At 44.1% G+C, this 26,084-nt stretch overlaps 1 protein-coding gene and 1 long non-coding RNA gene across 2 annotated transcripts in view; one reads left to right on the forward strand and one right to left on the reverse strand.

Annotated features, from left to right (window-relative positions):
- Window positions 1-4,189: 4,189 nt before the first annotated feature.
- NUFIP2 (nuclear FMR1 interacting protein 2) overlaps window positions 4,190-26,084 on the forward strand; it is a 30,626-nt gene continuing 8,731 nt past the window's right edge. Inside the window, exons 1-3 of the mRNA XM_084749194.1 lie at window positions 4,190-4,616; window positions 10,911-12,623; window positions 25,032-25,064. Of these exons, the coding sequence (XP_084605320.1) occupies window positions 4,316-4,616; window positions 10,911-12,623; window positions 25,032-25,064 (2,047 nt within the window). The 5' untranslated portion in view covers window positions 4,190-4,315. The remainder of the gene's footprint in view (window positions 4,617-10,910; window positions 12,624-25,031; window positions 25,065-26,084) is intronic.
- LOC311579011 lies at window positions 15,887-25,025 on the reverse strand. Its single transcript, XR_014773028.1, has 2 exons — window positions 18,302-25,025; window positions 15,887-17,666 (listed from the first exon to the last, which is right to left on the reverse strand). It is a non-coding gene; the product is annotated as an uncharacterized lncRNA (long non-coding RNA).

The following is a 26,084-nucleotide window of genomic DNA, read 5'->3' on the forward strand; positions in this document are numbered from 1 at the left end:
GCACTCTGGTAATCCCAGAGCTAGGGAGGCAGAGGCAGGCGGATCTCTGTAAATCCAGGCCAGCCTGGTCTACAAAGCAGGTCCAGGGCAGCCAAGGCTACACAGAAAAATTCTGAGGAGGTGGGGCGGGAACAGAAAAAAGAAAGAAAAGAAACTGTGTCCCTAATCCCAAACTAAAATTAATTTAATAATTAAAAGAAAGAAAGAAAGGAACTCCAGTCAGCAACATAAACAGCAGTTTTTAAAATAAAACAGGATAGGACAGAAGAGATGGCTTCTCCAGCTTCAGGCCAGCTAGGGGGACACAGTAAGATCCTATGTCTCTGTGTGTATGCGTGTATGCATGTGTGTGTGTGTGTGTGTGTGTGTGTCTCTAAGGGGGCCAAAAAGAGGGCAGTAGACCATTTTGAGATGAAGTCATAGACTTTTGTGAGGCCCTGATTTGGGTGCTAGGATTCAAACTCTGGCTGGACAGAATTTCTTTCTTCCTTTTTTCAGAATTTCAATAATTTCTGAAAAGACCCTAAACAAATTTCTGGGGTCTAACTCTCTTCTGGCCTCTGAGGGCACTGCATGCACATGCACATACACACATACACGTAATTTAAAAAAAATTTAAAAAGTAGAATCTTACTAGGTAGCCCTGGCAACTTTATCTTGCTATGTAGACCAGGCTGGCCTCAAACTCATAGAAAATTGCCATCTCTACCTCTCAAGTCACATTTTACAAACTATAAAATATATGTCATAATAAAGTAAAATATTCCCAGCAACCACATGGTGGCTCACAACCACCTATAATGTGATCTGGTGCATACTGTATAGTTAATCAATAAATCTTAAAAATAAAATACTTATATTTAAAAAAGAAAAAAAAAAGGCTGGGCGGTGGTGGCGCACGCCTTTAATCCAAGCACTCGGGAGGCAGAGGCAGGCGGATCGCTGTGAGTTCGAGGCCAGCCTGGTCTACAAAGTGAGTCCAGGTCAGCCAAGGTTACACAGAGAAACCCTGTCTCGAAAAACCAACCAACCAACCAACCAAACAAACAAAAAAATAAAGTAAAATAAAGTCATAATCTGTATATGCCTTCCGGAAGCACACACTCACTCACCATGGAATATTATTTAGTCATAAAAAGGAAAGACAGGGCTGGAGAGATGGTGCAGCCATTAAAGGCTAGGCCCAAAACCAAAATAAAAAGGAAAGGCATTTTTATTCATGTTATGTAATATAAATACATCTTAAGGACATTATGGTAAGTGAAAGCATGGTATCAAATACTTGAAATACCAATATTTGGGCACAGAGCAGGTGGACTGAGGGCAGGGAGGAAAAAGAAGAAAAGAAACACCAACATTTGGAAGGCAGAAAGGTCAACAGTTCAAGGTCATCCTTGACTACAAAGTGAGATGGACAGTCTAGGCTATAAGAGACTCTGACTCAAATAACAATAAACAAAAAACAAACAACCAGCTGGGCGGTGGTGGCTTATGCCTTTAATCCCAGCACTTGCGAGGCAGAGGCAGGTGGATCTCCATGAGCAAATTCCAGGACAGCTAGAGGTGTTACACGGAGAAACCCTGTCTTGAAAAACCAAAAACCAAGCTGGGCGTGGTGGCGCACGCCTTTAATCCCAGCACTCGGGAGGCAGAGGCAGGCGGATCGCTGTGAGTTCGAGGCCAGCCTGGTCTACAAAGCGAGTCCAGGACAGCCAAGGCTACACAGAAAAACCCTGTCTCAAAAAAAAAAAAAAAAAAAAAAAGCTGGGCGTGGTGGCGCACGCCTTTAATCCCAGCACTCGGGAGGCAGAGGCAGGCGGATCGCTGTGAGTTTGAGGCCAGCCTGGTCTACAAAGTGAGTCCAGGCCAGCCAAGGCTACACAGAGAAACCCGGTCTCGAAAAACCAAAAAAAAAATAAGAAAGAAAGAAAGAAAGAAAAACAAAAATCCAACCAACCAACCCCCCCCCCAAAAAAAACCCAAAATCCAAACAAACAAAAACCAAAGAGAACAAACAACGAGCACTAGGGAGGCAGAGGCAGGCAGAGCTCTGGGAGTTTGAGGCCAGCCTAGTCTATAGAGTGCGTTACAGGGCAACCAAGTCTACACAGAGAAATCCTGTCTCAAAAACCCACAAACAAACACAAAAAACCAAAAACCCACCAAACAAACAGCAGGCAAACAAAAATACATTATCAAAGCAGGGCTGCAGAGATGACTCAGGGTTTAAGGGTACTTGTTGCTGGTGCAGAAGACCCAAGTTTAGTGTTCTGCACTCACATGGTGATTCACAAGCATTCTTGATGGTCCCATATCTAAAGGGTCTGACACCCTCTTCTGACTTTAGCAGGCACCAGATACACATGTAATTCACATACATACATGCAGGTAAAACACACACACACACAATACACCTAGTTGTGTGTCACGTGTGTGCCTGCTGCCCTTGGAAGTCAGGGTTGGACCCCGGGACTGGGTCATGTATGATAATGAGATTGCTATGTGCTCAGAACGGAAGTCTGGTCCTTTGTCAGAGCAGAACCTGCTCTTAGCCGCGGAGCCATCCATCCCTCCAGCCTCAAGAGCTTCACCACTGAAAAGGTGAGGAGCTTTAGTTTTACAAGGCAAGCAGGTTCTAGAGATGCACTTGACCATGACAGTAGTGGAAATGTCTTAGTAGCCTGCACTGTGTACTCAAAATGCTTTAGGAGGAACTGGGTTTGGTGGTACAAGCCTGTAAAGACAGGACTTGTGAGGTAGGGGCAGGGGGCTGCAACAAGTCCGGAGCTAGCCTGGGCTACATAGTGAATCATACCAAGCCGGTCAGGGGTATAATAGTAAGGCTCTGTCACAAAACAAAAAACAGGGTAATATGGTCAATTTTACATTTAAAATTTCCCTTGTATTACATAGACAAACGTATATCTAATTTAACAAATTATAAAGCAAGTATACATGTAATATTGTTTAAGAACTAGCACATCGGCTGGGAGGTGGTATAGGACTTTAATCCCAGCATTCAGGGGGCAGAGGCAGGGGCATCTCTTAGTTAGAAGCCAGCCTGTTCTACATAAAACGTTCCAAGCCAACCAGAGCTACATAGATTCTGTTTCAAAAACAAACCAGTTCAAAACAGCAAACAAAACCCCAGCCAAACCCCACAAAAATATATTCCAAGGGTAGTGTCTGTTGTCATCACACCTCTCTTCCTTCCTACTATGACAGGTTGAATTAACAGCATAAAATGCAACTATGTCTTTAAATTTCAATGTTTTCTTTAAATTCAAAACAAAAAAAAAATGTAAAAAACAAAGCCTTAAGAACTTTTGAAGGCGTCCTTTCTCCCTCCCTTCACTTTCAAAACTCTTATTCTAAAACTGATTTTGATTCCATACTTGACCTCACCTGCGGTATTTAATTAAAAAAAATAAACAAACTTCGGTGTAGATTTTTCATCCACCGCCCCCCCCCTTTGCTTCAACTACAAAGAAACAATGATTTAAGCCCTTTGTGCCCTTTTAGAAAATTACACAGATACCCCATTGTGGAAGCTTATAATCCGTCCGTGGAAAGGAAGAGATTAGCATATGAATACAAAGGAAAATGAATACGGAATACAAAACGGTCTATCGAGTTGTTAAGGTCTTGTATTCTTAAAAAAAAAAATGTATTTATTTCCTCTTTTTGTTTTGCCCCTTTCGTAGTCTAAGGGTTAAAGGAATTGAGCTTCTCCCTCTGGCTACCCGGAAAAGGATTTAAAACACACACACACAACACACACACACACACACGGAAAATAATTTTAAAAACCACATACACACACACGGAAAAGAATTTTAAAACACACACACACACACGCACAAAAAAAAAAACCCCAACAGATTCTAGGAGGTGCAAAACCAACAGATGGCTCCTAGTGCCTGCAGAACCGTCAGTGGAATCTGCTACCCTCGACATCAGCCTGCTTGCCGTGAGGAGTGTAGAAAGTGCTGTTCGCTAACTGCGTGGTGAAGGAGAGAAAGCGATAGAAGAGAGAGCCATAATGCTGACGTTGAAGGCCCGGCCCTGTGAGGTTGCATAGGGTAAGTGGCGTTGGCCAGGGGAAAAGGAAGAGGATTTGGGCTAGGGGCGGGGCTTGACGCGCAGCGTGGCTCCTGATTGCTGGAGCGCGGCTGCCAATCACGCAGATCCGCTCGCTTAACCAGTGCGCTGGCGAGAGGCGCTCAGATATACTGAGCGAGCGCTGGAGAAGCAGTCTCAGATCCTGACGGTGCAGCAGCCCGCAGCCTCAGCCAGGGAGTCCCAGCCGCTTTCAATGGAGGAGAAGCCCGGCCAGCCACAGCCTCAGCACCATCACAGCCACCACCATCCGCACCATCACCCCCAACAGCAGCAGCAGCAGCAGCAGCAGCAGCAGCAACAGCAGTCGCACCACCACCACCATTATTATTTCTACAACCACAGCCACAACCACCACCACCACCACCATCACCAGCAGCCTCACCAGTATCTGCAGCATGGAGCCGAGGGCAGCCCCAAGGCCCAGCCCAAGCCGCTGAAACATGAGCAGAAACACACCCTCCAGCAGCACCAGGAAACGCCGAAGAAGAAAACAGGTCCGAGAAGGGAGGGCGGTGGGGGGAAGGGGACTTGGTTGGAGGGAGGTTGGGGGGGGTTGGGGGTTGGGGGGGGGAGGATGGAGAGGAAAGGCGAAGAAGGAAGGGATGGGGGTGGGGCTAGATCTGAAAAGCGCGGACCGGGTCGGGGTGTGCGTCCCGCGGGGCCCGGGGATGCCCCCTTTCATCCTTTTCCCCGGGCGCGAGCCGCGAGGTGGGGATTGCAGCGCCCTCTCCTTCCCTTCAGCATGGGAGAGGCCCAACCAGGCCAGCGTGACCTTCCTCGGCCCCCGCCCCGGCCGGAGGCAGACCTGTGCTGTCGGCCTTGGAAGTCTAACCTTTATTTATTAAATTTATTTTTTTTTTAAAAAAAATCTTCTGCGGCCCTGGAGTTGGGCTGGATGTGGGTAAAACTCGGCCGCCCTCAGGAAAAAAAAAAAATTCCCTCGAGGTGTATGTAATTCAGGCAGGCCTAGTGAATCCCGGCCCCGGCGGTGTCGCGAGACCCGGAGCAGGCGGCGGGGAGCCGGGCTGTGGGTTGAGTTGAGGAAGCGTCCTCCCTCCCCAGCCGCCCCAAGCCCACCTGTGGCCTTGGGGTTTGCTGTCTCGGGGTGGGGGTGGGGGCAGAACAGGCGGAGGGACCCCCCCTTCGTCCCTCGGGGTCATCCCCACCCCACCCCCAAACGACCATTTTGGGCTCCGGACCCCGCTGTCTGCCCGCGAGGCTCCTCCGGAGGCCCGCGCTCCCGGCCCCGCTCGCCTGGGAGCCGGCGAGGCTGGAATGTTCTCTCCTCCTCGCGGGGCCGCTTCCTGTCCGCCATGTTGGAAGCCGATTCCTGTCACCGACTCCGGCCGGCGGAGGGGGGAGGGGGAGAGAGGGAAGGGTGCCGAAGGCCACACGGCGCGCCGGGATCGCCGCCCCGGGACCCTCCGCGGCCATCGCCCGGTCCTGTGTCCCCCCCCCTCCTCGTACTCCCGCTCCCCCCCCAACCCCCCGCACTGCGGCCGGCCGCCGCCCGCACCCCTCCCCCCCACACTCCCGCCCGCCCCGCGCCGGGTTGTGTAACCCGGTGGCGGCCGCGCGGCCCCGGGCGGGTCCCTGGGGTGAGGGGCGGGGGCGGTTAGGTGGGGGAGGGAAGCGGCCACGAGGGGAGCGGCCTGCACCGTGGCCCCGCGCGCCGGCGGCCGCGTTTCCCGCTCCCGGGGGCGGCGGGGCGGGGAGCCGGCCTCGAAGAGGAGCTTGAGGGGAGGGAAGGAGGCCCGGGCAGGCGGCGGGCGGCGCGTTCCGCGGGCCTGCGAGGGGAGAGGGGATTCATTTTGGGCAGAGGCGGTGCCTGGGGCCGGGTAGGGTACCCAGCGGGAACCAAGCTCCCGGGTCACGAGTTTCTCTGCCACAGGAATCTCATCTCCTGCCAGGTTCGCTCACGACTCCGCCTCGGCGGCTTTTTCACTTAGACCTTTCCTTTAGAGCAGCGCATTTCTTACCGGTGGGGGGGGGGGGGAGCGCGGCAGACGGGGGGGGGGGGGTTAAGGAAAACAACCACTCAAACCTAGTTCCATTAGTTTTCCACTCAACACCTAAACTTGTGAGCTTGGGTGGTTTCTTTGCGGGAGGGATTAATCAAACTCGACTGGATGGGGCAGCACAGGCAGTTTTTGGTCCCCTCTTAATTTAACGATGAACTGGGAGTGAGTGGCTGGTCCATATGCTGTGTCATTACCCTTTTTATCTTGGACAAGTCCTTTTTTTCGGTGGTATCAAAGTGGAAGGTGTTTGGTGCATTTTAAAACTAATGTCAACCCCCAAATTGAATTTCATTTAACATAAAATAAAGCACAACATAAAGAACACGTACAAGTTCTGAGGAAATACTTAGTGAGCATCAAAGTTTATGTAGTCACAGATTAAAACTGTTTATAAATTGAAGAGGAAAAAGGAACACTTAAATGTTAAGTCACTTAATACAAGTAATTAGTTATTGGTGAAAAACTTATTGTGGACTATAACTTTGAAGACAGCTGGATATTGGATATCAGATTTTCTTATGTAGGGTAGTAGGGACTGATAGTGTGCAGTAAAAGTTAAGTGTTTAATTGTAAGGCTTACAGCAGCCTAGAAACTTTGGAGTTATGTAACTGCATTGATTTTGGTTTTCAGAAGGTAAGAAAGTATTAAGGTTGTCAAATAGTGGTACTGTTTAGATTTAAAATTAATATTTTTTGAGGTTTGTGTATTCCCTACAGGACTCATCACTCCAGAGAGATGCATACCCTAAACTATTGGAGGTGGCGCCCCTCAAAATAGATCTTAAACTGGGATGAAGAATAAGGAGGGAAACTGGGTTTAGGAAATGAGGATATTAACAGTTGGGATGAGCCAGGGTTTTTATGTGGTTTGGTCACACAATGCTGTTGCTTTATTGTGTACAGCGCTAATTAAGAAAAGTAGAATATGTTTTGAGACTTACTTGTGGGTTATGACCCGTTATTCCCAAATCTATGAGAAACTGTTTTTCTGGATCCAGAAGAGGGCACAAGAGAAGACTAAATGTGTTCCGTAATTGCAGTGTCAAATCCAAGTTTTGCTGAGTCCATCTGAAGTGGAGTTAGCATAGCAGCCCTAAATAATAAAAGCACTAGGAATTCTTCCTGTAATTATATTGTCTTCACATTTTTCTTAAATATATAAGCTTTAAAAGATGCTTTTCATACTTTTTGCATACTAAAGGCCACAGGGGAAATTATGTAGATAAGTGAGAATTTTTTTTGTCCTTAAAACTTAAAGGCTCCATAGTTGGTTGCATTGCTTAATTTTGTAAACTTGGAGCTGAAACCAGGACCCTGGTCCTGTCTTCGCCTGTGTTACAAACTCGACCCTTTGTGGTGTACTTTGTCACTCTGGTGCTTCACTTTGCAGAGAAGCCGAGTTGGGGTGGGCTGCCCTCGTTTATACCTGAGCTGCTTCATCATGAGTGGTCTCTGGAAATCTTAAGTAGATCTAGTGTGCTTACAACTCTGCTGTAACAGTGCTCACCTTTAGTTGAAATTTGTAAAATTATGACTAACGGTTAACTTAGATTAAATGGTGAGGTAGTTCTTGTCTTTGTTGTCTTTGGTCCAGAGTTTCACAAGGGTAAGTCTGTTGAGGCTATCTGGATCCCCCTCCCCCTAATGGGTGTTTGAGATGGGATTGCAGAGATAAAACACAATGCCTGGTTCAATTGCATCTTTAAAATTAATATATTTATTTTATGTATAGGAATGCTTTATTTGCGTGCACACCTGCATGCCAGAAGAGGAGGGCATCAGATCACATTATAGGTGGCTGGGAGCTACCATGTGGTTGCTTGAATTGAACTCAGGACCTCTGGTAGAACAGACAATGCTCTTAACTACTGAGCCATCTCTCCAGCCCCTGCATTTTTTGTTTAAATGTGCATTGGTGTTTTGCCTGCATGTCTGTCTGTATGAAGGTGTTAGATCCCCTAGAAGTGGAACTGCAAACAGTGTAAGCTGCCATGTGGTGCTGGGAATTGAACCCATGGTCTCTGGAAAAACAGTAGTGCTCTTAACTACTAGGCCATTTCTTCAACCCTCTGCATTTTTTTGTTTTTGCTTTTGTTTTTTAAGACAGGGTTTCTCTGTAGCCTTGGCTGTCCTAAACTTGCTTTGTAGACCAGGCTTACCTCAAACTCACAGCCATCTACCTGCCTCTGCCTCCAAAGTGCTGGGATTAAAGGTGTGCACCACCATGCCTGGTTGCTTTTTTTTTTTTTAAAGAAAACTTTATAGGAAAAAAAGAACTTTTTTTGAGATAGGGTTTTTCTGTGTAGCCTTGGCTGTCCTGGAACTCATTGTAAACCAGACTGGCCTCAAACTCACAGAGATCTGACTGCCTCTGCCTCCCCAGTACTGAGATTAAAGGCGTCTGCCACCAACCCCTGGCTAAGACAGGATTTTACTATGTAGTCTGGCTGACCTGGAGTCTTAAAACTCACAGATTCTCCTCCTCTGCCTCAGTGCTAGCAGTGCTACCACATCTGCTCCATTAAAGCTTTTGTTTGGGACTTGGAGCTATAATTTAGTGGTAGAGGACTTGCCAGGCTTTAGGCTCAGCCCTCAGCAACACAGGAAGTCTGTCTATCTCAGTTTTAAAAAACAAAAAATGTAACACTGGAAATTAAGAATTAATTTTTTCCTAACTACTATAAAATATATTTCTTTTTATGCAGGACAATGGCAGTGTGCATTTTTAATCCCAGCACGGGGAGGCAGAGCCAGGCAATTCTGAGTTTGAGGCCACTGGTCCAGAAAGTCAGCCAGGGACAGTTACACAGAGAAACCCCGTTTCAAAAAAAGATTTCTTTCATTGTAGTTTTGTGAGCAAGCAGGTGTTGCATGGGGACAGAAAGCTACAGGTTCTAGACAGACCAGAGTTTAGATTTCTAGTTCTGCAACTTTGTGATTTGGGTGTTTTATATCTCCAGGTCTTTTGTTGTTTATTTTGTTTTTTTTCCAGGTAGGGTTTCTCTGTTATCTTGACCGTCCTGGCCTCACTTTGTAGACCCAGCTGGCCTCCCTTTCCTGTGCCTCCCATAGTGGTTTTTCTTTCTTTCTTTCTTTCTTTTTTTTTTTTGTTTTTTGTTTTTTGTTTTGTTTTTCCAGACAGGGTTTGTCTGTGTAGCCTTGGCTGTCCTGGACTCCCTTTGTAGACCAGGCTGGCCTCCAACTCAGAGTGATCCACCTGCCTCTACCTCCAGAGTGCTGGGATTACAGGCGTGTGCCACCACGCCTAGCCTAGTGCTTTTTCTTTTCTTTTTTTTGAGACAGGGTTTCTTTGTGTAGCTTTGGCTGTCTACTCTGTAGGCCAGGCTGGCTTGGAACTCACAGAGATCGCCTGCCTCTGCCTCCCAGAGTGCTGGGATTACAGGCATGCTCTACCACTCCCTTCCTCTACAGGTTTTCACCCAAGTGTAAAATGAAGAAAACAAGTTTTAATAAGGGTTGGAAATGTTGGTATACATTTTGTTTCATGTTACGGTATGATCTGATGTCAAGCTGATTTTGACTACTTGGGAAAAGTCTACAGGCCTTACAGCTTTGTCTGATAGACCTACATATTGACAATTAGCCACTTACAGCCTTCAATCCCCGCCCCCTTTTTAAAAATTCAGTGGTTATACAAATGCCACATCCTTAATTTCCTTTTAGTTTATTGTATCTGAGCACTTGGGGTTTTGCCCAGAGGGTAGCACTTGGTCCTAATAGTGTGCGTTTGTTTCGATGCAAGGATCTACCCTATAGCTTAGGGTGGCTTCAAACATGCCATCATCTTGCCTCAGGTTTCAATGTGCTGGAATTACGGGCAGGTACCACACTTGGATTGTATTGTTTTTGTTTTTGTTTTTTAAATGTTAGCATTTAACTAGTCTCCCTGGGCAATTTTAAGCCAACAGGAGACAGGCACCTCCAACATCCTTAATCTTGTCCAGCTCTTCTGCTAGAGTTTGGCCTTCATACTGACTGGCTGCTTAGGGAACTTACCCTTCCCCAGAACTTGATAGTGATCCGAACGAATACTATCAGTGATGAGAAAGCAGCTCCACTCTTTTGTTTTTTGCAGCATTGACCCATGTCTACTCACTGACCAGTGTCTACAGCTTATCCAGGTTGACAGTTGGGCAGAAGCTCTGGTTCCTCTTAAAGTGGTAATGCCTCACCAACTTTCCCAAAGTAACCTGGACAATATTTGTCAGAATTGATCCTGTGGTGATGCATGCCTCCAGCATACCCTCAGCCTCCATGGTGCTTGCAGTGCATACCGACTGATGTGGCCGGGGCATGACTGTGGTTTACGAGGACCTGGAGTCTCCGGGACCTCCTCAGTCTGGATGGCATGATTGGCAGCAAAGTATTATGGCATGCTGCTTGAAAGGTCCTGTTCTTTCTAGTTAATTCTGGCTACTGGCCTAGTATAAGGAGCTGATGTGAGTTGTGTCCTAGTCCTGCCTCTGCTTAGTAGTGACCTCCATGTCATAATCTGTGAAATGGGGCTGGCAAGTTTTGTTTTGGTTTTTGTTTTTTGAGACAGGGTTTCCTTGTGCAGCCTTGGCTGTCCTGGACTCTTTATAGACCAGGCTGGCCTCGAACTCACAGTGATCCAGCAGCCTCTGCCTCTCGAGTGCTGGGAAATAACAAACCCTACAATGTAGTATCTAACATTCAGTAAATTTTTTCAGTCTTCAGTACTTAAGATTTAATGTGGTTTTGTTTGTCTGTTTTTTCCTTTTGTAGGCTATGGTGAAATAAATGGTAATGCCGGAGAAAGAGAAGTATCTTTAAAGAGCCTCAGTTCTGATGAAGCTACTAACCCTATTTCCAGGGTCCTCAATGGCAACCAGCAAGTGCTAGACACTAGCCTGAAGCCGACTGTAAAGACCAGCACCTTTGGAAAAGCAGGAATTAAAACCAAGAATTTTATTCAGAAAAACAGTATGGACAAAAAGAATGGGAAGTCTTATGAAAGTAAATCTGGAGAGAATCAGGCTGTTGATAAGACCGACACTGTAGCAATTCCAAATGGTGTTATAACAAATAATTCAGGCTATATCACTAATGGTTATATGGGCAAAGGAACAGATAATGATGGTAGCGGATCTGAGAGTGGATATACCACTCCTAAAAAAAGGAAAGCTAGGCGCAATAGTGCCAAGGGTTGTGAGAACCTTAATTTAGTGCAGGAAAAAATAATGCAAGAGACTAGTGTCCCAGCATTAAAACAGGGACTTGAAACTTTAAAGCCTGACCATAGTGAACAAAAGGGAACTCGAGTAGATGGTTCCAGGCCTGCTTGGAAGTACGAAGCTGGACCTGGAGGAACAAGTCGTGGAAAACCTGCTGTGGGCGACATGCTTCGTAAAAGCTCAGATATTAAACCTGGTTTGAGCAGCAAAAAGTTTGATGATCGGCCTAAAGGAAAGCATGCCTCAGCTGCTGCCTCCAAAGAGGACTCGTGGACCTTGTTTAAACCACCCCCAGTTTTTCCAGTGGACAATAGCAGTGCTAAAATAGTTCCTAAAATAAGTTATGCAAGCAAAGTTAAGGAAAACCTCAACAAAACTGTACAGAACTCTTCTGTGTCACCATCTTCATCTTCATCCTCTTCATCATCTACTGGGGAAACTCAGACCCAGTCTTCAAGTCGGTTATCCCAGGTCCCCATGTCAGCTCTAAAATCTGTTACATCTGCCAGTTTTTCTAATGGGCCTGTTTTAGCAGGAACTGATGGAAGCATGTATCCATCTGGGGGCCAGCCACTGCTAACTACTGCTGCTAATACTTTAACACCCATCTCTACTGGGACTGATTCAGTTTTGCAGGACATGACTTCAGCAGCTGTTGAACAAATTAAGTCTAGCCTTTTTATCTACCCTTCAAATATGCAAACGGTGCTGTTAAGCACAGCCCAAGTAGATCTGCCCTCTCAGACAGATCAGCAAAATCTGGGGGATATCTTCCAGAATCAATGGGGTTTATCATTTATAAATGAGCCCAGCGCTGGCCCAGAGACTGCTATTGGAAAGTCAACGGATCATAAAGTGATGGAAGTGACATTTCAAGGAGAATATCCTGCCACTTTGGTTTCACAGGGTGCTGAAATAATTCCCTCAGGAACTGAGCATCCTGTGTTTCCCAAGGCTTATGAGCTGGAAAAACGGACTAGTCCTCAAGTTCTGGGTAACATTCTAAAATCTGGGACTACTGAGAGTGGAGCCTTATCCTTGGAACCCAGTCATATAGGTGACCTGCAAAAAGCAGACACCAGTAGTCAAGGTGCTTTAGTGTTTCTCTCAAAGGACTACGAAATAGAAAATCACAACCCTCTGGCCTCGCCTACGAACACTTTGTTAGGCTCCGCCAAAGAACAGAGATACCAGAGAGGCCTAGAAAGGAAGGACAGCTGGGGCTCTTTCGACCTGAGGGCTGCTATTGTATATCACACTAAAGGTAACCTCCCCTTCAAAGACTGACGAGCTGGGTGTGTGTGTGTGTGTGTGTTTGAGACACTGAAATTGTGAATGACTAGATAAGAATTAGTATCAGCTGCCTTTTTTTTACTTGTATGTGCATTGGTGTTTTGCCTGCATGTATGTCTGTGTAAGGATGTCATATCTTGGAGTTACAGACAGTTGTGAGCTGCCATGTGGGTGCTGGGAATTGAACCCAGTCCTCTGGAAGAGCAGTAGTGTTCTTAATCACTGAGCCATCTCCAGCCCTAGTACCAGTTTAATTCAAGGTCTTTGGAAATTAGGTAAGTTTAGAGGAGTATAGTTTTCCAACATAAAATGATAACGGTAGCACCAAGTTAAATAAAGGAGTTTCATGTGGAAACGGGGCACTTGTTTAAAGAGATAACAACCTTATATTTTGTTAGGTTTTGAAACAGGGCTTCATGGTCAGGGTGGCCTTAATTTTATTATTTATTTATTTATTTTTTGAGACAGGGTTTCTCTGATACTCCTGCTTACCCTGGACTCACTTTGCTTTGTAGACCAGTGGTTCACCTGCCTCTGCCTCCCTAATGCTGGGATTAAAAGCATGCCTGGCTGCTGTCTGCTTCTTAAAGTGTACTTAATTTGCAAAACATTTTATGGTTTTAACTGCTTACAATGAATTGGGCAATGTTTTTAAAGAGTCAAAAGGTGCCAAGGGGTTTACTAAAAAGTAATTTAGGAAGCTGGGTGTAGAGGCAGAGGCAGGTGGGTTTCTGTGAGTTCGAGGCCAGCCTGGTCTGCAAAGTGAGTCCAGGACAGCCAAGGCTACACAGAAACCCTGTCGCAAAAAAAGACCAGAATTTGGTGTGTGTGTGTAGGGGGACAGGAAGACAGGGTTTCTCTGATTTGTAGGCTAGGCTGGCCACACACTCAAAGAAAAAGATCCACCTGCTTCTTGCCTTCTAAGTGCTAGGATTAAAGGCGTTTTCCACTATACCAGGTTTATTTGCAGCCTTTCACCTCTTTTCTACTTCTTTTGTGTACAAACATTAGTATTTAATACATTTGGTAAAAAATTTTTTCCAGGCAGAATTTCTCTGTGTAGCCTTGACTGTCCAGCACTTTGTACCAGACTGGCCTCTAACTCAGAGATATCCACCTGCTTCTGCCTCCCCAAGTGCTGGGATTACAGGCAGGGCACCATGCCTGGCATGCACATGGTAGTTTTTGTTAGTCCTGGCTGTCCTGGAAACTAGCTGTGTAGGCTGGCTGATCTTGATACCTGCTTACCTGCCTGTCTCTCTGCTAGGATTGGAGGTGTGTGCTAATTTTTTTTATAAAATACTGGTTCATGTAGGTAATGACTTTTCATCTGTAGGAAAGAGGGAGCCCATCAGATTGTAGGGACGAGGAAGTAGCACATTTTCCCTAGAAGGAACTATTGCCCTTAAAAAACAACAAAGCTATTTGTGACCTCTCTTTATTAAAAAGGTGAATTTATGTATTTGAGTATTCGGCCTGCTTTTGTGTCTGTACCACACCAGTGCCTGGTGCCTGTGAATTTTAGAAGGTGTCAGATCCTCTGGGTTTGGAGTTATAAATGGTTGTGAGCCACCACACAGGTGCTGGGAACCAAACTTTTGGAAGAGCAGTAAGTATTAACATTTGAGCCATATTTCCAGCTCTTTTTTTCCCCTTCAAGAATTTTCCTGTCTGTCTTGTCTGTCTATTTTGGTATATACACGAGCTTTGGGGTACCAAAATAGGATAGCTGACCTCTTGGGGGTGGATTTACAGGCAGGTTGTGAACTCTCCAGTGTGGATTCTGGGAATCTTAACTTGTGTCCTCTGCAAGAGCAGGAGGTGCTCCTAATTATTCTCCAGCTAGCCTTTTATAAGTTTATTTTTTTCTTGAATTTCATATGTGAGCATTTTACCTCACCCCTCTCTTCCTCTTCTAACATAACCATGTCTACTCCATGGTTTTATGCATACACATACATAGATGTATTTAAGAATCCAGCATACTGAGTTCATGTACTTAAATGTTTAGAGCTGACTGCTTGGGTTCAGGGCACTCATTCTAAAGAAAATTGACTCTCCCTCTCAGTGTCCATTAGGTTTCTGAAACTCTTCCTCTAAGGATAAGACCTTTGTCACAGTCTCCCCACAAGTTTGCCTTTCTTGATGTGCAAACTGAAAGACATGTACTTTTAGAAATATCTGTTTCCAACTTAAAAAAAGGAAGTTGGGTGTGGAGGCATGCTTTTGATCACAGCAGGCCACTCTGAATTCAATCTGAATAGCAATTTAAGGACAGCTAGGACTACAAAGAGCGAGAGAGACCTTGTCTCAACCTTTTGAGAGGCTCAAGAGGCTGAGATGGACTTAAGTTTTTTCAAGGTTTTGTTTTAAAGAGCTTTAAACTATGAATGCTCTATCTGCACGTCCACCTGCATGACAGAAGAGGGCATCAGATTACAGGATAGATGGTTGTGAGCCACCACGTGGTTGCTGGGAATGGAACTCAGGTTCTCTGGAAGAGTAGGCAGTGCTCTTACCCCCCTGAGCCATCTCTCCAGCCCCCAGAGTTTTTATTTAAAGGCATACATCACCAAACCTTGTAAAGGTGTTTTTAGTTTCTTAGGAATCTTATTAGGTAAAGATTATTTTGACTTGTTCTCCAGGTCTCCTTGGAAATAAAAGTTTAGAAGTAGCTAAAAGTAGAGCAAAAGAGAAATGCTTAATAGTCTTTTAAGGTGTGTTTAATTATATATGTTAAATTCTGCCAGGATAGTTGGGTGATTTGGGGTCATTTTCTGTGTCATCTACTCTCTAGGGCTTACTATAGAAACCCAGTGTCTTGTGGGTTGTGATAATAACGAGCGTAAGAACACACTGAGCTCTTGTTCCAGTAGAGGTTGCTTCGTAGCCTTTTTTTGTGTGTGGTGTTTGGGTTTCATGCTGCCCAGACTAGCCCTGGGAAAAAAAAGTTTCCTGTTTCTGGTAGTGTTGGAGTTCAAACCTCATGTCTTGTACATGCTGGGTGGCAGATTGCCACTGAGGTGTATCTTCAGCCATAATTATGGACAGGATCTCACTGTGTTGACCAGGACTAGTTTCAGATCCACCTGCCTCTGCCTCCCTAGTGTTGGGATTAAAGGTATATCCCACGACCACTTAGTTCACTTTTAAAAATTTTTTCAAGACAGGATTTCCCTGTGTAGCCTTTCCTGTCCTAGACTAGCACTGTAGACTAGTCTGGCCTAGAACTCATAGAAATCTTGTTGGGCCCAGCCTTTTTTTTCCTCCATATTACATCTCAGTTGTTATCCCATCCCTTGTATCCTCCCATTCCTCCCTCCCTCCCATTTCTCCTTACTCCCCCCCCCCCCCATATGACTGTGACTGAGGGGGACCTCCTCCCCCTGTATATGCTCATAGGGTATCAAGTCTCTTCTTGGTAGCTTGTTATCCTTCCTCTGAGTGCCACCAGGTCTCCATATCCAGGACTTTTTTAAAATGTAGAGTTGGTTTAGATAAACTGAATGTCATCCTACATGGTTGTAATGAATTTAATAAAGTACATCAGCTTGAATTTTATAGTCTAGCATTAACAGGTATTGTTTCCCCTAAACAGTAGAGAACTAAGGCTCCAGGAGGGCAAGATCTTTGAGTTCGTACTAAATATTGGTTTATTCAGTAGTGGTTCATTGGCCTTCTGATTTTTCTGTTTGAATCAGTATTTTGAAAATATGGAGTTACAGATAGTTGTGAACTGCCCAATGTGGGAGCTGATAGCCAAACTCCAGCCATTTGAAAAGCAACAAGTATTGACCACTAAGCCATCTCTCCAGTCTTTTAATAAAAAAAAAAAAGTACTATATATATACTGTATATATCTGGTCTACACAACATCAGTATTGAGTTAGTAATTTACTAAGTTTAAAGTAGGCTTAAAACTGGAAATTTTGTGTATTTCCTCTGGCTTCAAAATTAGACCATTCACCAATTTAACTTAGAAATATTAACATAGGAGGGTGCATTATGTCAGTTCAGTAGGAATGGTTCCTATTTTAGGTTTAACTAATAATAACTTGAAGTCTCAGAAGCACTGCTGATACTTTTTTTAATGTAATGTTTAGGCCAGCCTGGTCTAGTCCAGGGCAGCCAGAGCTCCACAGAGAAACCCTGTCTCAAAAAACAAACGAACAAAAAGGTCAAACCTGTTCCTCTAACTGACACGCCGATCTTAGAAGCCATTTATAGTACTATCACTGTAACTTATTAGGCTTTTAAGAAAACTCAGGATAAAGAACTTGCTGCCAAGCCTACAGACTTGAACCTGATCTAGTCTTTCCTTGCATGAGAAATGAGAAAAATTTTTATTCTTAACCGATTTTTAGCTGATTGATAGCTTTTAAATTATTTCTCTATCCCAACCACTACATGTAAATTCTTACTCATCTATGTTGTCACTATGCTAGATAAAATTTATCATACTCTGAATATTTTGAGGCACCGAGGTTGGAATATTTGCCCTCATACCTACACAGCAATTGTTCTTTCAGAGTTATAATATATACCCAGTCCTTCCTGTTTTTTGAGACAGAGTTTCTCTGTGTAGCCTTGTCCGTCCTGGACTCACTTTGTAGACCAGGCTGTCTTCGAACTCACAGCGGCCCACCTGCCTCTGTCTGAGTGCTTGGAATAAAGGTGTGCGCCACCACTGCCCAGCTCTGTTTTTAACTTTTTAAAAAAAGTTTTCAGTTTTATGTATATGTGTATTAACTGTATACCTAGTATCTGAGGAAGCCAGAGAAGACTGGACTCCCTGGTACTGATGTGAGATAGGTGTGAGCTACCATGTGGATGATGCTCAAATGCCAAATCATTGTGTATCCTCCAGTAGCCGGGCCCGCATGCCTGTGTCAGAAAGCCCAAATTACCATACCTTGTATGTGGGTATGTGTATGCAACCTGTATGACACCAGAAGACAACCCACAGGAGTTGGGACTCTTCATATACCATGTGGTGTGTCCCCCAAGGATACTCCTCGAACCCAGTGAACTGAGCTCACAATACTTTGCAGATGTCTTGATACACTTGTACTATCTTTCCCTGTATTGTTTTTGAAGCAGAGTTTCAGGAACCTCAGACTGCCATGTGTAGCTTTGATCTCCTGAACCTCGCATCTTTGCTTCCAAAGTACTGGTAAAGCTGGTTGTGATGGCCTACACTTTAATCCCAGCATTTGGGAGACAGAGGCAGGTGGATCGCTGTGAGTTCGAGGCCAGTCTGGTCTAGAAAGCTAGTCCAGGACAGCGAAGCATAGGCACAGAAACTCTATCTTGAAAAACAAAAACAAAACAAAACAAAAAACCAAAGTACTGGTAAAGGCCTCAGTTGATCCAAATAGTCACTACTGACATTTTGCATTGGATTTGCTTCAGTGCAAATGAATCAGGCAAGGTCAACTCAGTTTTACATCAACTTTTCAACCAAATAGGCATTTTCATTAGCTTTGTAGACTTTAAATTAGGACATAAAATTAGAAAAGCCTTTGGAAGCAAACTGAGCATTTGACTAAATAAGTGTTCATTCTGTTTTGTTTTGTTTTGTTTTTTTTGAGACAGGGTTTCTCTATGTAGTCTTGGCTGTCCTGGACTCCCTTTGTAGACCAGGCTGGCCTCGAACTCACAGCGATCCGCCTGCCTCTGCCTCCCAAGTGCTGGGATTAAAGGCGTGCGCCACCATGCCCGGCCCAAGTGTTCTTTCTGAGTAGATTTCTTTTCTATAGAGAAGCTACTAGTAGAAAAATATACTTCAGACAACTGGAGACAGTTAGTGCAATTAGTAGCAGGTTATTAGTATTGGCCTTGCAAAATACATATTTTATTTACACACGCTGTAGCTCTATTGACTCTATTAGAAACTGCAGGTCTAAAGTTGTGGTGGCACATTTCTTTAATCCCAGCACTCAGGAGGCAGAGGCAATCACATTGACGTTCGAGGCCAGCCTGATCTACAAAGTGAGGTCAGGACAGTCAAGGCTACACAGAGAAACCCTGTCTCAAAAAACCAAGAGAAAAGAAAGAAAAAGCTGCAGGCTAATGAGATCTAAAATCTTTTCTTGTACTGTTAAGTTTGGTTTTTCTTTCTTTTTTTAATTTATTTTATTGCATATGAGTGTTTTATCTGCAGAAGAGGGCGTCAGATTACATTATAGATGGCTGTGAGCCAACCCACCATGTGGTTGCTGGGAAATGAACTCAGTACCTCTGGAAGAGCAGATGGCGCTCTTAACCACTGAGCCATCTCTCCAGCCCAAGTTTGGTTTTTCTTTTACCTGTAGTAGATGTGCTTATGAGAGAATTACTTAGGATGAATCTTTAAAAACACTTAGGTAGCCATGTGTAGTGGTTCATGCCTTTAACCCCAGGCAGAGCATGCAAATCTCTGTAGCCTGGGCTACAGAGTAAGTTGCAGGATACCTAAGGCTATACAGAGAAGCCCTGTCTCAGAGGAGCTTAGGTCTAGAAGTTAGGAATATATTCTAATTGGTAAAGTGCTTATCCACTATCACATAAACCATGTTATTAGTGATATGTGCACAGAACTTCACTTAGGAGGAAGAGGGGCTTTAGGAGTTCAAGGTCATGCTATACACAGAGTGAGGCCAGCCTGAGCACATGAGACAGACACTTCCTCAAAACAAGGAGATGAACATAAGTCTGCATGGCATGATTTAAATGTCAGAAGGAGGTTATAGAGAACTCCATAGAGGTATTAAAAAAATTTATTATGTATAGTGTTCTATACATGCATGTAACTCTTGCAGGCCAGAAGAAGGCACCAAATCTGATTATGGATGGGTGTGAGCTATCATATGGTTGCCAGAAATTGGAAGAGCACACAGAGCTCTTAACCTCTGAGCCATCTCTCCAGCCCCTAGCTCTTTTTTTGCTGTTGTTTTGTTTTGTTTTTTTGAGACAGAGTTTTTCTGTGTAAAAGCCCTGGCTGTCCTAGACTCACTTTGTAGTCCAGGCTGGCCTCAACTCACAGCAACCTGCCTGCCTTTGCCTCCTGAGTGCTGGGATTAAAGGTGTGTGCTACCACACCTGGCTATTAGCTCTTACTTGTTTTTAGTTTTTCAATACAGGGTTTCTCTGTGTAACCCTGGCTGTACTGCACTCACTTTGTAGACCAGGCTGGCCTTGAACTCACAGCGATCTGCCTGCCTCTGCCTTCCAAGTGCTGGGATTAAAGATGTGCTGCCACCACAGACCAGGCTGGCCTCGAGCTTACAGAGAGGCACGTGCCACCACTCCTGACTACTAGCTCTTACTTTTTTTTTGTTTTTGTGGTTTTTTTGTTTTTGAGACAGGGTTTCTCTGTATCTTTGGCTGTCCTGGACCTGCTTTGTAGACCAGGCTGGCCTTGAAACCACAGCAATCTACCTGCCTCTGCCTCCTGAGTGCTGGGATTATAGGTATTGCGCCACCACACCTGGCTACCTCTTAACTTTTTAAAGTGAATGTGATTACTGACTTTGTATGCATTTGGGAGCTTGCCAATCCCAGATCAACCGTTCACACTATTAACTGGAGTCAGATCTTAGGAAAATCCTTTGAGAATCCATGCACCGTGTTGGACAGGGCAATGCAACAATCTCCAGATTCTGGTGGTGGATATAGAAAGGCTACTTTAAGTGAGGCAAGTCATATGGTTAAGACTCTAAAAACAAATGAGGCTGGCCAAAAGGCAGGATCTGGTATGGTAGTACAGGCCTGTACTTGTAGCTGTTTGAGAGGTTGAGAAAGCGGTAACTTAGAATGTGTTTGTCACCATGCAAAAAAGGCTGGGGATGTATATAGCTTGTGTAATATACACAAAAACATAGGTTTAATCCTTAATACAGGAAAAAGAAAAGAACAACAGTGGGAAAGTGCCTATATAGGGGCAATAAAAGGCTTTAAGATTAAGTAGTCAGATTTTTCTAAAACTAAATAGAGACAATTAGCACTCACTGTAATTAAATAATATTCAGCACACTTGGTGGCAAGCACCTATGATCTCAGGTGGAGGGCAGAGGTTCAAAATCATCATCTATGATAGCAAATTGGAGGCCAGGCTACATGCCTCAACAGAATGAGAGAATGGCTCCATCTAACAGCAGCAAACAGATAAGGCCCACTCAAATTTTGGCTCATCATTAAAAGGACAGAACCAAGACTCCCTAGAGAAGTGATTGAGACGGGGAGTGTCTTTTACTCAGAATAAGGAGCTACTGCTCAAAGGACCATGGTTAGTTACATGCTGAAAGCTACAGGGTAGGGCTAGAGAAATGGAGCATGCAATTCACAGCATTCACGTCTGAGGTCTTGAAGATCTGTACCCACGCACATTCTCTGGAGCAGAAGCTAGAGCACTGAACTTGTTTTGTTGCTGATACTCCCAGTTCCATTGTACTGGTGTTAAGAGAATGGATGAATATCATAAGTCTTTATATATTAAAGATTGAAACACTTCTGCTTTAAGTTGAACCCAGATGTTAAGTTTGTTGATGTTAGTTGGGTATGAGGAGGTAAGGTTATGGTTGGTTTGTAAAATTGACAAGGAAGACTGTCATGGTCTCAGGTCTTGGGAGACTGAGACAGGAGGGTTAAGTTCAAAGCTGGTCTGAATAGTTAGTTCCAGGCCATCCTGTGCTTTAGAGATGAACCCTGTTTACAAATAAACATAGTGCACCCCTTTAATCCTAGCATTTGGGAGACAGAGGAAGGCTGATCTCTGTGAGTTAGAGGCCAGCATGCTCCATAAAGCACGTCTAGGACAGCCAAGGCTACACAGAGAGACCCTGTCTCAAAAAACCAACCAAACACAGCTTAATTCCCAACACATAGGATGCAAAAGCAGGATTTCTTGAGTTGAAGATCAGTTTGAATATATCAACTTTGAGGGGTACATGGTGAATCCCTCCCTCAGCTTTGATCGCAGAGTTACACAAAGTTACAGGTGGCGCACCCATGTAATCCCAGCAGTCAGGAGGCTGAGACAGGCAGGTCTCTGAGTTTGAAGCTAGCATGGTCTACAAATTGAGTACAGGATACCAAGGCTGCACAGAGAAACCCTGTCCCCAAAAGGAAATTAACATAAAAGTGCTTTATGACAAGCACAAGAAAGGCTAAGTCTCCAGAACCATTCTAACACTGGGGAGGATAGTATCCCCAGAGCAGCCTAGCAAGCCTAGTTTAGTTGGGGGTGGCCCGTGGCAGTGAGAGGAGACCTGTCTCAAAGGAGGTGGGCAGTGCTTCACAGGGTGGCACCAAAGGCATATGAGCAAGCACACAGGAACATTGAATGTGTCTTTTGTTTTGTTTGTCTTTTATATATATATATACACAGTGCTCTGCCTGCATGTATACCTGCAGGCCAGAAGAGGGCATCGGATCACATTGTGGATGCTTGTGAGCCTCCATGTGGTTGCTGGGAATTAAACTCTGCACCTCTGGAAGAGCAGTTGGTGCTCTTAACCACTGAGCCATCTCTATCCCCCCTTTTGTTTATTTTTGAGGCAGGTTCTCACAGATATGAGAGCATAGTGAGAATAGATGCAGTAAATAATTACAGAGTGAGTACAAGAATCCTAATGTCTGGCATGGTGTAGAGGCAGGCCAATCCCTGTGAGTTTGAGGCCAGCCTGGTCTACAAAGCAAGTCCAGGACGGGCAAGGCTAACACGGATAGACAGTGTCTCAAAAACAATGGTTCTGTGTCTCCTTGATTTCTCATGGCTGCTTTATTAGCACAGTAATAATAAATTCACAAGTGACACTTTTGACAGGTCTCTTAGAAGGAATTCACAGAAACAGTTTTTTGTTTTTGTTTGTTTTTGGAGCCAGGATCTTATTCTGCAGTCTTGCCTTAAGTATATTCATAGAGAAATTAAAATTATTGTGTGTAGGTGATATAGACAATTATGTTTATTTTTGTTTAAGTTGGCATATAGAAACCTCTTTAAAATTCTCAATTCATATTTTTCCTTATCTACGGATATATTAAAATGATCCATGAAGAGTCATACACAACAGCCAGCTGTGGTGGCACATGCCTGTAATCCCAGCACTTAGTGAGCCAGAGAGGCAGGAGGATCTCTGTGATTTTGAGGCCAGCCTGGTCTACAGAGTGAGGCCAAGGTTACGTAGGGGATCCTTGTCTTCCCCCTCCTCCCCTGTTTCTTTTTTTCCTGATTAGATACTAATGAAATAATATTGTAGTGATTTAATATTATCTCCATCAGTAGCTAAGGATACATTTACTGATAACCTTCTCTTCCATTAGATTATTATGGTTCTTTTCCCTTGTTAGTCCTCCAAGGAGAAGGATTTTGTTTTGTTTTTCGTTTTTCAAGACGGTTTCTCTGTTATCTTGGCTGTTTGGACTTGCTTGTAGACTAAGCTGGCCTCCAACTCACAGAGATCCACCTGCCTCTCCATCCCCAAGTGCTGGGCTTAAAGGCATGCGCCACCATGCCCAGCTCAAGAAAAATTTTTTGTCTCTGGTATCAATAAAGTTGGTTCAGGTCATTCATCTATTTTTTTTGGTGTTGATAGGGTGTTGAAATCAGGTTTGCTGTATACTTAGGCTGGTTCAAATTGTTATCCTTCTACCTAAACCATGCTTCATATGTGGCTTCTGACTTTTCCAGATAGACATCTGTATAGGGACACGAAGCCCATAACCAGACTGCTAAACTCAAACAAATAGCAATCGCTTCATTCATCTTCCAAGTTTGCTTTATTACAGCTTTGCTAGAATAACTTAATGGGTCATTTGAGTATTAATAACTAAGATTTAAATGTCTTGCTAATTACCTGGTCATTGTGATGTATATCTTTAATTTCATAACTCCAAGTTCAAGACCAGCCTGGTTTACATTGCGAATTCTAAGACATCTTGGGCTACACAGAGACCCTGTGCCCGCGCCCCCCACCCCCATGTATCTTTGATCTTGTGGGGATAGTGTAGTTATATAATTCTCAGCCTCTGTATTTGCAATAAAGAATTTTAGGGGACTGGAGAGATGGCTCAGTGGTTAAGAGCGCCGCCTGCTCTTCCAAAGATCCTGAGTTCAATTCCCAGCAACCACATGGTGGCTCATAAGCATCTGTAATATGATATGGCGCCCTCTTCTGGCTTGCAGGAGTACATGCAAGCAGAGCACTGTATACACGATAATAAATAAATAAATCTTAAAAAAATTTTTTTTAAAGAACTGTAGTTTCTTTAAGTTCAAGAAGGGATATTTTTTACCCTAATGGGTCCTACAGAACAGACTATGCTTAATAAACGAGTGAAACTAGTTAGAAGAACCAGTTTTATAGTGCAAAATAACTTTGTATAGGCATTAGAAAATTAGTCTTGGTTTTAGGTTTTGTTTTTTAGGTTTTCAAACAGGGTTTCTCTGTATCCTTGTTGTCCTGGACTCACTTTGTAGACCAGGCTGGCCTCGAACTCACAGCAATCCACCTGCCTCTGCCTAACACGAGTGTTGGGATTAAAAGTGTGCAGCAGCATGCCCAGCTTTGCTTTCATCTCTATTTTCAGGGACTAACTCTTAGGGTTTCATATTATAAGCTATGTGTGGCCTTACTCATTTAGATGTCCATTGTGAAACTTGTGTACGAAGATGATTCTCATTGCGTTCTCAGTCGCTGTTATTTAGACATGTTTAAGACATCAAGGTAAACACATAAGTTTGAAACAAATTGGAGTAAAGATAATTGTGTTAACAAATGGGATGTGGATTGGCATTTTCCTAGATGTTTAATCAAGTTTAGTAAAATGTGATGAATATTCTGTTCAGGAGGCTTAAGCACCCCATTGAGAAGTAGGCTGCCCAGTAAGTACTGAGGTAATAACAGAGAGGTGGGAAGCAACATTTAATATATATGCAGACTTTTGCATCTTTAAAATTTGTAGTCACAGAATCAGGTCAGTTTAACATAAGTAGCTGTGTGTGTGTGTGGGTGTGTGGGTGTGGGTGTATTTGCATATATGTACTTAAACATGTCTCACCAGTGTATGGAGGTCAGTGAATAACCATTATTCTACCATGTAGGTCTCCGGGATTGAACTTGAGACATTAGGCTTGGCAGGAAGCAATCCTGCTAACCCAGTGTTTGATTTTTTTTTTTCCATAATCATCATGTACATAATCTAGATACTGCTTTTTAAAATTATTTAAAACTTTTAGCGCCTTATGTTGCATATAGCTGTACTGTTGTCAGCAGTAATCAGTGTACTTTTCAGATGTATGAGATAAAAGCATAGCATTATTGTAAGGGTTAAAAGCAGAGCATTATACAGCGCTCATTGAGGCTTGGTGTATAAAATAGTTTTCTCCTTTTTCTTATAGAAATGGAATCTATATGGAATTTGCAGAAGCAAGGTAAGAATGGTTAATTACTTGAAATGTTAATACTAATCAAAATCATGACTTTTTTAGTGAGAATAATTGGAATCATGACGTATCCAATTAACAGGCATTATATTTTATATTGACATAACTGCTTGTCAAAAGATAGTAGTTAGCTGGGGGGTGGTGGCGTACGCCTTTAATCCCAGCATTTGGGAGGCAGAGGCAGGTGGGTCTCTGCTAGTTTGAAGCCAGCCTGGTCTATAAAGCAAATCCAGAACAGTCAAGGCTACACAGAGAAACCCTGTCTCCAAAAGAAGAAAAAAGATAGTTGCTGGCTGGGTGCAGTGTGTGCACGCCTTCAATCCCAGTACTTGAGAGGCAGAGGCAGGGCATTCTCTTAGTTCCAGGCCACCCTGGTCTACAAAGTAAGTAGCTCTTTGAAGGATGAGACTTTAAGTTCAAGACTGTCCTGTAGACACTGACTTCAGAGATTGGCCTGTCTCTGCTGACATTAAAAGGCATACGCTAGGTTCTCTCTCTTTCCCAAAGACAGGGATTCTCTGTTCCCTTGGCTGTCCTAGACTCACTTTGTAAAGTGGGCTGGCCTGCAACTCAAGAGATCTGCCTGCCTCTGCCTCCCTGAGTGCCGGGATTACTGGTGCGTGAAACTTGAGTTTCTCTTTTTTTTTTTTTAAAGATTTATTTGTTTACTTTATGTATAGGAGTCCTCATGTACGTACACCTGCAGGCCAGAAGAGGGCATCAGATCACATAGATGGTTGTGAGCCACCATGTGGTTGCTGGGAATTGAACTCAGGACCTCTGGAAGAACAGACAGTGCTCTTAACCCCTGAGCCATCACTCCAGCCCAAAACTTGAGTTCTTAAGCATTATTATTTTTTAAAGATTTATTGGCTTATTATGTATACAGTGCTCTGTCTGAATGTACACCTGCACACTAGAAGAGGGCCTATGGTGAGCCACCATCTCGTTGCTGAGAATTGAACTCAGGAATCTCTGGGAGAGCTGGCTGTTTTTTGTTTTGTTTTT

This window comes from Acomys minous (assembly GCF_964271855.1).
Source record: "Acomys minous genome assembly, chromosome: 12".
Lineage (NCBI taxonomy): Eukaryota > Metazoa > Chordata > Mammalia > Rodentia > Muridae > Acomys > Acomys minous.